Raw genomic sequence first — 11049 nt, 5'->3', positions numbered from 1 at the left:
TTCTTTCCCTCTCCTCTGCCTCCCTTCTTTCCCTCTCCTCTGCCTCCCTTCTTTCTCTCTCTTGTGCAGCTGCTATTTCTTCTGCTTCAATCCTTGCTCTCTCCTCTGCTATCTTTTGGTCTTGCTCAGCTTTAATTCTTTCTCTTTCTTCAGCTTCCAATCTGGCCCTTTCTGCCTCAGCTCTTTCCCTTTCTGCCTCTTCCATCTTTTCATGATGGGTAATCTCATCTGAACCTTGTTCCTTCCCCTCCTCTATTTTAGGCTCTTCTGCACTGATTTGCCCATTTTTCAATGACATTACCACTGTTTCCTCTTGGGTTTCTGTTGTTTTCTCTTCTACCATCACCTCTACCTGATTTTCTTCAATGCTCCCTTGCTTTGGCTTCTCTTCTTCTTCTTCCTCCTTTTCTTTTTCTTCTTTCTTTTTTTCTTCAGCATCCCTCCAATCATTCCTCTGGTAGGACTTTGTGACTGTTTCAGTTTCCTCTATCTCATATCTTTCTCGGCGACTTTCACTTTTCTCTTCCTTCTCTGCAGTTTCATTTTCCCCGGTGTTGTTTTGCATTCTTCTGCTTGGTGGCGACAAACTTGCATCTGTTATTGTTGGGTCGAACTCCTTCTGCCTCTCCAGCGCTTCCTGAAGGCGTTTTTGGCGTCTCTCCTCCCGCCGAGCCAGGCGCTCCAGGAATGCAGCCTCATCATCGCCTTCCACCTGAGTGTTCGTGGTGGTTGTCTTGACCTCCTCGTCAGGCACACTGTACAACAGAGACAACAACACCAAGGCAGCTTGCTGATTAATCAGTCAGCTGGAGTCACGTAGCCTGATCCACACTGGAACTATAGCAGATACTGGTAGCACCATGCCCATAAATATCCCCTCAGATGTTACATATTAGTACATGCCTGGCTAGATTTCAACTGATAGCAATATGCAAGTCCTTGCCCTTGGTCTTTCTCTGGCCAATGGAGTCTACTCTACATGCCAGAAGTGCTTTGAGTTTAATGTCCCCTGGGAGCAGCCCCCAAACAAAAATTGATGAGCATCAGTGCATAAATACCTCAGCTCCCCTCCCCTTTTGAGTTGGATAACTGAGGTGCCTGTGCCACACTGGATCTTAGAGTTCTCCAGTGGAGTTAAGCTCCAGATCCCCACAGTGGTAACTTGCTTGGTAACGAAGTCTTATTTGATTGCCTTCTCTCCCCTGTCTCACTTCCCCACACCACTACTAGTGTTTCCTGGGATCACTTTACAAATAAACTACTTGTGCTCAAATCTTTGTCTCAGGATCTGCTTCTTGAGGGACTTGAACTAAGACAAGAACCAAATTGAAATAATGAGTGAATTCCTCTATTATCATATAGTATTTTCACATGTCACCAAGTCATCTAGAATTCCTGAGCTGGGTTTGTGGAGCACAAAGTACTTAGAGAGGAAGGGAGTGTACATTATAATGTGGAGATGCTATATGCACACTGATGACCCCCATCGTAGAGACATCTAACTGTCCACCACAATTCATGCTCTTCCTTCCACAATCACAGGGAAGTGATTGCCAGTCAAGGATTATATTTCCTCCCCTCCCCTCTTCCTTGCACCTAGGTGGAACCACGTGACCAATAATTTCCAATTAAATGTGAGCAGACAGGGCTGGCCCCATGGCTGAGTAGTTAAGTTCATGTGCTCTGCTTCAGTGGCTCAGGGTTCACAAGTTCATAGCCTAGGCACGGACCTACGCAGCACTCATCAAACCATGCTATGGCGGCATCCCACATAGAAGAACTAGAATGACCTACAACTAGGATATACAACTATGTACTGGAGCTTTGGGGAGAAAAAAAAGAGGAAGATTGGCAACAGATGTTAGCTCAGGGCCAAGCTTCCTCACCAAAAAAAAAAAAAAGGCATATCTTTAAAAAAACATGTGAGCAGAATTGATGTGCCCAGACCAAGACAATTAAGAAGCAGAGGTGCTTGCTCTACCCCCTCTATCTCTACCTGCTGGCTAGATCAGAGGACTCTAATGCCCCAGGAGTTGACAGAAGTCACAAGAGGAAAGAAAGCAGGGGACCAGTTCTACCCACTAGTCAGAAATGCCCACACTGGACGGATAAGGGTTACGGAATTAAACTACTAAAATTTAGGGACTCATTGTAATAGCAGCCAACATTACGTTAACTAATATATATGTACTCCGTCTATGTTCTTTGTCAAGATTTCCATGAATAAAGGATCTCTAGCCTTTCTTTTCTACAGTAGATAAAGAAAAGTTAAATGTGAAGTTTATTAAAAAAGAAAAGAAAATCTCCAAAAACCAAACTGTACTGTGCCCATCACCTCACTGACTATTGCAGGATGCTGGACACTGCCCAAACCAGGGGTGTTGGTCTCCACTGGCAGGAAACAACCAGTCATGTGATACCAGGAACTGTGACCAGAGTTGGAAGAATATGTCTTGCAATGTTTAGAAACGCCATCAAATTTCATGGTTCATACTGAACTTGGCCCTTTTGAAGTTCAAGTTCACTTAATTTTGGAAAAACACATTTCACATTTAACAAAAAGAAATGGCAGAGTAAAGCCTAGATTTTAAACTTTCTTGGCCTTAGCTGTTGCTCCAGGAGACTGTCTCCATGAATTAGACATATAAGGATTCAATTTCCCTGAAAATACAAATAGTTTAGAATTTAAGAGGAACAGTCTATACATAAGACATTTAGATCAACTGAATTCAAATAATTTTTAAAAGGCACCCAAAATTCCAAAATATTAGCTGGACAAAAGTCTCTTGAGTTAAGAAACCAACAGACTCTACTAAACCTTTCTTTGCATATTTATAAACCACAGCAGCAATCGGCAGTAGAGGTTAAGTACACGGTAGGGCTGTTTACCCCCAAGAAGAACACTTATTCTTCTTGTGGCTAACTAATGTGTCAGCAGTAACTCACATATTCTCAGATCTGAATAAGCTTTACTGAAAAAATAAAAAGAATTTTGTCTTCAATCAACAGCATAAAATTCATAATAATAAAATGTGAAGAAAGAAGAGAAACGCAAGTAGAAGCAAAACTTTAAAAGCAAGAAAACTACAGGCCACTAATAACTTTTTAAGCCATTGTTGATCACTCACTAATAACCAGATTCAGGAAAGTCCTCAAAATGCCGTTTTAAACTCTTTCTTTGTCTTCCTCCTCAGCTCAGAAATAAAAAAGGCAGTGAGTGACTGCAGCCTTCCTCTGTAAGGCTCGGATACCATCTCCCTAGTAATAGTTAATAGGTGCTTACTATGTGCAGGGCACTGTGCATTTTACGTGTATTATTATCTCATTTAAATTTAACAACATTCCTAAGAGAAAGATATAATTTTTATTACAGTTAGCGCCAGGCCAAGTTGGGATTCAAAGCCAGGTAGTGAATCCCAGAGAACACACCTACAACCCATTTGCTATTCTTCCTCTGATATTAGGAGCTGCTTACCAAGGGACAAGGTCTCTATTTCTCCACCTAACCAATAAGCTTCCTTATTAAATTCATCCTGCCCGCCAACTTTTCAAGACTGCTTTCAGAAACCTTTTGCGTACCCACTCAAATTTGGGTTAAAGAGGCCAGAACTCTTTCCTTTCAGAATTTTCTAGACAGACTGAGTTAAAGCCCTGCTAACATACAAAATAAAACAGACTAATATCAAAACCACGAACAAGATCTTATATATATGGTAGTTTCATTATATTTAATCAGTCCATAGTTGTAAATTAAAATTATATTTTCATTTTTCCTCCTAAAATATCCTCATCTGCATTTAAATGATATAACCATTAGCATAATGAACGGGTGTGACCTTCTGTGGGTGAACTTGTAAAAGCCCTTTTGAAGAAGTTGAACCTATTAAGTGTTCTGGACTTTCCTGATTTCTATCAGGGCCTGTATAGGAAAGAATATAGTGGTAAACTTATAAGCTTGTTTGAATAATTACGTTAAATTAAACAGGATTCTGCAACTTGCTGAATAGTGTAGTGATCATATTGATTCAGGATGAATATCAAGAGAAATAAGACATTTGCAATCCATGCCTACTTTTGAAATTCAAGTATTATCTGTTGCTAGTAGGCACAGAGAACTATTAAACTAATAAATCTTCAGTTCAAAACAGATAGCAATACCCTAAAGAATGAAGGTAAATAATTTTCCTTATTTAAAGATATAACCCACCATTTTTAGTATTAAAAAAATGACTAGATTATAAAATAAAATAAAGCCATTCAATTAGGGTGTGTTTAGGAGAGGGGATGGAGGAGAGAAAGGAGCAGTGGTATACTAAAGTCTAAATCACTTTGACTGTCCAATCTGATTAGTTGCCTAAAGTGGGCAAAAAATAATTAAACAAAAATAATTAAAATTAAAATAATAATTTTAATTTTTAAAATTTTTAAAATTTTTAAATTTATAAATTTTAAAAATTTTTAAATTTTTAATTAGTTGCCTAAAATGGCCAAAAAATAATTAAACAAAAATAATTTTAAAAAGTAAGATAGATCGAAAAAGAGTCGGATTGGGCTAAGAGAATGCTCTGCACAACACATTCCATTCGTCAGATGCGCTAAGAAGCAACTTAGAAGTTCTCTCCATTCTAATGAGGACAGTACCTGTTCTGGGCATTAACCTCCACCTGGTCCGTCACCTGCCCCAAGGATTCTTCCTCCTGCTTCTGCCGCAGCCTTTCCTGCCGGGCGCGGCGGCGCCGTTCCCGGGCGGCCTCTTCCTCATCATCGTCGTTCCTCTGGTAGGCGATTCTGCAACACCACAAAGACAGCCCCTTGAACATGCCAACTGCCGAACATCTTCACCAGCTTCTTGGCAGGATCGGCCCTGAGTCCTTTTCTGAACTTGACTACTTACTGAACCACAGAGTTCGAAAGGATGTTCCGTTCCTTAAGTTTGGAGACCTGATCTGACTAGTTTTCAAACTTTTAAGTATCTGAAAAGCATTAGTCCCATAGCTACAGAGGATAATTTACAATGGTCAAATAACAGCTTAAACAAAAAAATCTACACAAAAATAAGCCGCCTTCGGAGACTGTGGGTTTGCATGCTTAGATTTCTTTACCAAGCTGATTACTAGCGTGTAAGATTTAGAAGCAGAAATCCAAAGCATTGAACTAAAAATAATCAAAACACTTATTAAAAAGATTCAGCATGTTGTATGAATTATTTGTGTAGACACTGTCACAAAAGTCAGAAAAGAATCCAATTACCAAACGAAGACTTTGGCATTAGTAAGCCAAATCACTAACTAAAACTGAGCGCAGGATATCTTCTTTGCTTGGATTTTATTTTTTTTCTTTTAGGTCCTTTTCACTGGAGAGACAAAGTGTTATGGACAACTGACAGGAGGCTTCGGTCAGTGCAGCTTCCTGTAAGGCCCCCTCTTTCGTTCTAAAACATGCTTTAGTATCCCACCACCTGCAGGCTGGGCACATCATGGTAGCCCACAGATGTAGTTTAGGTAGAAACCTCAGGGCTGAGGCAGGTACAAGAGGCATAGAGGGCTTCACACACATATATGTTATTTAGCTTTTGTAGTTTCATCTGAAGCAAGTGCCTATTTAGGGAAATGACACAATCAATATGTTTCCCTTAACGCTTATTCCCAGGTAAAGAATTGGAGCTGGGAACTACAGATGTCTGAACTCAAGAGGAAATGGCCTGCATGGGTTACTTGGCTACACTGAAGGAGGAATATGTATGGAGACACAGAGTGCCAAGAAGGCATGGGTCGAGCTGGCTGCCCAGGGACAAGCTGGCCTGATGTCGGGTCCCCGGCTGGGGCTGGAGCTGCGTTGTGCAGCAGGCTGCTTTTCACATCAGAGAGTTAAAGTGCTTCTCTTACAATGTTACTTACATATCCACAAATAGAAATCCAGATATGTAAACGTTTCATGTTTATAATGTTTATGTAATTACAAAGCTAAAATAATTTACAAATAAAGAAAACAAAACAGCAGAACCACACAATTTATAGCAACAATATGAACCTAATAGGATTGAAGGCGGTTTGCTCTTGTTAGAGTTACAAACTAAACATTTTTAGGCTTAGATCCAGTACTTTACTTCATCTGTGTCTATCTTTTGATTTCGATAATACTAATGTTTTGAAAGTGTTTTCACCCAGGTATCTTATAAAAACCAAGATGTTATAAAAAGATCTTATAAAAAACAATTCTGAAGGTTGGTTGGTTTGTTCTTTGCTACTTCAGAAACTCTGACTTCATACTTACTAAAATCTGCTAGTGTGCAATACTCAAATGCCAATATAAATAAGATGTCACTTAGTAATTCTATAAAACTGACTGGTTTATTTCTACAAATATGGAGAGAAGGGCAGTGTGACATAGTTGAAGCATGACTAGGTTAGTAGTCAGAAAATGTGGTTTGTAGAACTGGTCTCTTACTAGCTTGCAGCCCTTTGATTAACCTGAGCTACATTTCCTTGCCTGTTAAGTGTGTGACAATCAAATGAAATCACGGACATGTTTTGGTAAGGCATTCTACAGTGTAATATTTTGTTGTTATTAGGAAAGTTCAGCTGAGGAGTTGTTTTGTGAGGAAAGTGAGTTCAATTTTAGACTTGCTGAATTTGAGGTGACAGCATGACATGATTTGAATGTTCCTTTCTAATTCATTCGCATTGTAGTTTGCAGTCAAAAGCCCTTCCCAGTGGTTTGGCTTCAGTCTTCAGATTCTTGGCCTAATATTCCTTTGGCTTATTTCTCAGTAGACAGCTTTAACCACAGAGGGAGAATGAATCCTCAATGACTGCTTCCAAAGCTAATCAAACAAAGTCTTAATTTGCTCTTCTATATCTCTGGATCAACCATGAGGTCTTGGCTGTTACTTGGGGCCTTCCTTTTCCAAGACAAGCAAGAGACAAAGGCTCCATAAGGGACATCCTATTGTAAAAATAAAAGTCCTCCCTCTCCTAAATGGAATCTCCTTTGAAGCCCTTAATTTCCCACTATACTTGAAGAATCTGAGATGTTACTGTCTACCTCCTCCCACCTACTCAATGTGATTCATGGCAGGATGTTGCTGGCTGTTAGCTCCCACATGAACTAGACTTGCCATTTGGTCAGGTCACACTCTGTCTTTCTACATCTTAGATTTCTCATTGGTAGGGGGGCCTGAACAACCTGATTACCTCCACAGTCTCTTCTAACTCTTCTCACTGGGTGTAGCTTAAACTTTACAGATAGTCGCTCTCCATCGGTAGCCTATGGCCTAGGATACAGAATTACCAGAACTAGATTTTTAAGGATCTTTTATTATTACTAATAAAGATATTAAAATTATTTTCAAAGTTAAGAACAAAAGAAGAGCCAAAAAGTCTTCATGCTATTTTGAATCATAACACGCCCAGTTCCTGGCTCAATAACATATCAGTTGACTTTATAAGTGAAATTGCGCCCATGCCAAATGCCTTGATATATGTGGAAATTCTTCAAATGTGAGACTCCCTACATTAGCTCTCGGCGTACAAGCAAACAGTAGTTTCTCAGCTTTTAGGTCTCTCCCACAGCGCCCTACCCTTCACACTCCTACCACAGGTTTATTTTTTTCTTTCAAAATTGAAGAAACTTAATCATTTATTTTTTTTCTGATTCTAAAAGTAACATACACTTACGATTTTCTTAAATGAGATAATACCAAATGTATACAAGAGGAAATAAAAATCAGCTGCCTAATCACATCACTCAGATATAAACATGACTAATATTTGATGTATTCAACCAGACATTTTCCTAAGCATGCAAGGTATTCTTATTTTTAACAAAGTGGGATCATATTATATATAATTTTATAAAAGTTTCTTTAATGTACTTTATTTATGACTATTTTTAACACATTGGCACCATATAATTTTCAACAGCAACATGGTAGTCTATCTACAGATGTACATAGTAATTATATGGATGTACTATAATCTATTTAACCAGTTTTCTACTGACGGACAGTTAAGACTTTTCCAACTTTATGTTCTTATAAATAATGGTTCAAAGGACATCTTTATAGACACACTTCTACTAATTATTCGATTACTTACCTGGGAACAATTCTCAGCTGTTAAAATTTCCGAGTTTAAGAGTGTGCTCATTTTAAAGGCTTTTGATACACTTTGACAACTTGCCCTTCAGAAAGCTATATAAGACCAGCAATACATGTGAGTGCTAATTTCACCATAAGCAGAATTTATCCAAAAAGACAGACGAGTACACAGCATCCTTAATACATCCAAATGATAGCACAGTGACTCTACGTTATGCTTCAAAGACAAAATGTTAACATTTCTAATTTTCCACACACCAGATTTAAACGTATGAGAAATGCTGCTGACTAGTAAATGTCATACCTAAACACCCACTGGATTGCAATAAAAGCATAACAGTCCATTTGTTCCTTCTGTGAAACTGTAGCAGATGCCAGCATTAACCAGTTCACTGGTATTCTATACCACAAAGACGACTGATGTTCCCAGATGATTCAGAGGCAGTGTGGGACCTGAAGTTCCTCTGAATCACCTGAGAAAGACTAAACCATGTTTATTAGAGTTTTAATCAAATGCACTTATTTATTTATTTATTTATTTTTTAAAGATTTTATTTTTTCCTTTTTTCTCCCTAAACCCCCCCCCCCCCCAGTACATAGTTGTATATTCTTCGTTGTGGGTGCTTCTAGTTGTGGCATGTGGGACGCTGCCTCAGCGTGGTCTGATGAGCAGTGCCATGTCCGCGCCCAGGATTCGAACCAACGAAACACTGGGCCGCCTGCAGCGGAGCGCGTGAACTTAACCACTCGGCCACGGGGCCAGCCCCCAAATGCACTTATTTTTTTTAAAAAAGAAAACTGGTATCCCAAATGATATGTAAAGCACCTCTCTATTAAATAAAACATTTGATTGACCAGAATCCATGACTTTCCTACCCATGCTGGGTATAAGCAGATTTCCTATGGAGTATTATGCTTTGCTTCTTGGTAACCGCCTTTGTTATCTCTTGGAGAACACTTAAGAGAAAGGTAGGGTTCACCTTACTGTAGGAGGCCAGTGCCACTGGCAACAAAGCAGCTCATCAAATACTCGGGAGAAAGAGAGATGGGCTATTGTTTATGTGTGTGTCTATGAATAAGTGTTAAACAACTCAAAAGTCCATAATAATTACATGATGTTATTTGATTGGGACAGTGGTGTGAAAAAAGTAGAGAGAACTGCCTTTTCTTCCACTCCCAGAACCACTGCTTAAAGGTTCTGGTGTTACATTATAAGAAAAAACAAATCGACGCAAAGGGAAAACTCTCTTGGAATGCTGTGGCTTTCACACCAAACACATCTTAAGTCCTTACCATCAGAGCGCTACAGCTTTGGTATATTCAAGTAACAAGATAATCATGTTACAGGCTGTGCCTTTGGCACAGAAAGTTCAAATATATAAAAGTATTGCGGATAGGACAAATGAGGAATGAGTGTCTGTACATTTGGACGGGCCTGGGTCTAATCGTAGACTAGGAGAGAGAAGGAGGAAGTGGCAGAAGCTTCCACAGTAAGACACCGGAGCCAGGCACGAGGTGTCATCTTGCCTCAGTGTCCTCCTCACCTCATCCGCCCCATCAAATATTTCTCAAGACTTGCGCAACATTGGCAAAATTCTTATTATCATTTCGTCGACAATACAGGCGGTTTCGTTTTCACGCCGTGTTGCCCATGGTTTGAAGAATGTTGCTCTTATTTCCCTTCATTCTGTCTTTTTTCCATTTTGCTATTTTCTGATTTGAGAATTTAGTACATGATCCTTGAAGCTCTCAAGTAAAAATGCTGGCAAGAGTATTTTATTAACAAAACAAGATCTCTTATCAGGAAACCGTGTCTGAAAATAGAATAAGAAAAAGCAAAAACCATTTTTATGAGGGGGGCTGATTTTATTACTTGTTTAGGAGCATTAAAGACCCAGAGAGAATGGAAAAGAAGTACTGTTAAGTCTATACTGAGTACAGATTTACTTATTTTGTGTTGATAATAACAGTACTACTCTGAATAATTAAGTGGATAACCAAATAATTAATCAAGCTTGGATGTGCAATCTTGCTATTCTATTTTTTTACGTATATGGTTTATATGATATAATTATTTTGCAATTTAAAAACATTTGGTAATATGTTTGGTGACTTTTCAAAATCAGTTCACCAAGACATAACTTTTTCTTGTCATCTCCCGTATAGGAGTGTATTTATTTATTCTCCTGTCCCACAGCTTATTTCACCATTCTTCTAGCCATAGACGTTTGGGTTTTCCCCAATTTCTCTCTATTGCATACAATTCTGTAATGGCTTCGCGTGCACACGTGTGTTCCTCTAGGGTAGACAGTGTGAAGGGGAATAATATATGTTCATTTAAATTTAAATGATTCTGTCAGATTGCCCTCCACAGTGGTTGTTCCAGTTTACATCCTCATGCTCTGTCATTTCAAATAACCAGGTTAGATAAACATACGTTAAGATGATCTACCACTGATAAAGATTAGAGAAAATATTTAATCTTCTATATCTTGTATAGCAGTGATTTCTAACATTTTACGACTGAGGATCCTTTTAAAATATCAAGAAAAATTAAGATATGACAATTGCTTATACTTTTGTTATTTATTAATAAAATGTTTTATAAAGTGTCTGAGTTTAATAATGCATAAAAAGGAATCTGTATCTTATAAACCATTACATTTACACGTTTGTGAGGAACAGTCTTTCGTACCTCAAGCTGTTATTTATCAGACTACAGAAAATACTCACTGTGGATGTGAATTTGGAAATCTCTTCTAATAACTTCACCACCAGAGTACCACTGAACAGACTGAATCATCACCTTCAAACCCTTTTGTCTTCTTCAACATTCCTCGTGCTTCGTAAGCACATACACACATACACAGACCCCCAGGTTAAGTAAGGAAATCCTCAGAGGGAATAAAAGGTTCAAGGCACTAAAATGAGGCCAATTTATGAAAGATTTA

At 38.7% G+C, this 11049-nt stretch overlaps 1 protein-coding gene across 7 annotated transcripts in view; it reads right to left on the bottom strand.

The window, feature by feature from the left end:
- The window catches only part of CALD1 (caldesmon 1), a 181021-nt gene that overhangs the window by 31950 nt on the left and 138022 nt on the right, over nucleotides 1-11049 (bottom strand). For 5 of the 7 annotated variants that reach the window (XM_046670620.1, XM_046670622.1, XM_046670623.1 and 2 more), the window contains 2 exons: nucleotides 4642-4788; nucleotides 302-755 (listed from right to left, as the gene is read on the bottom strand). In XM_046670620.1, the coding sequence (XP_046526576.1) occupies nucleotides 302-755; nucleotides 4642-4788 (601 nt within the window). The remainder of the gene's footprint in view (nucleotides 1-301; nucleotides 756-4641; nucleotides 4789-11049) is intronic. The other 2 variants (XM_046670626.1, XM_046670627.1) reach the window with 1 other exon arrangement.

The sequence above is a fragment of the Equus quagga genome, chromosome 8, assembly GCF_021613505.1.
Source record: "Equus quagga isolate Etosha38 chromosome 8, UCLA_HA_Equagga_1.0, whole genome shotgun sequence".
Classification (NCBI taxonomy): domain Eukaryota; kingdom Metazoa; phylum Chordata; class Mammalia; order Perissodactyla; family Equidae; genus Equus; species Equus quagga.
Note: the sequence above shows the minus strand (reverse complement) of the source record. Positions and strands in the feature narration are given on the sequence as shown.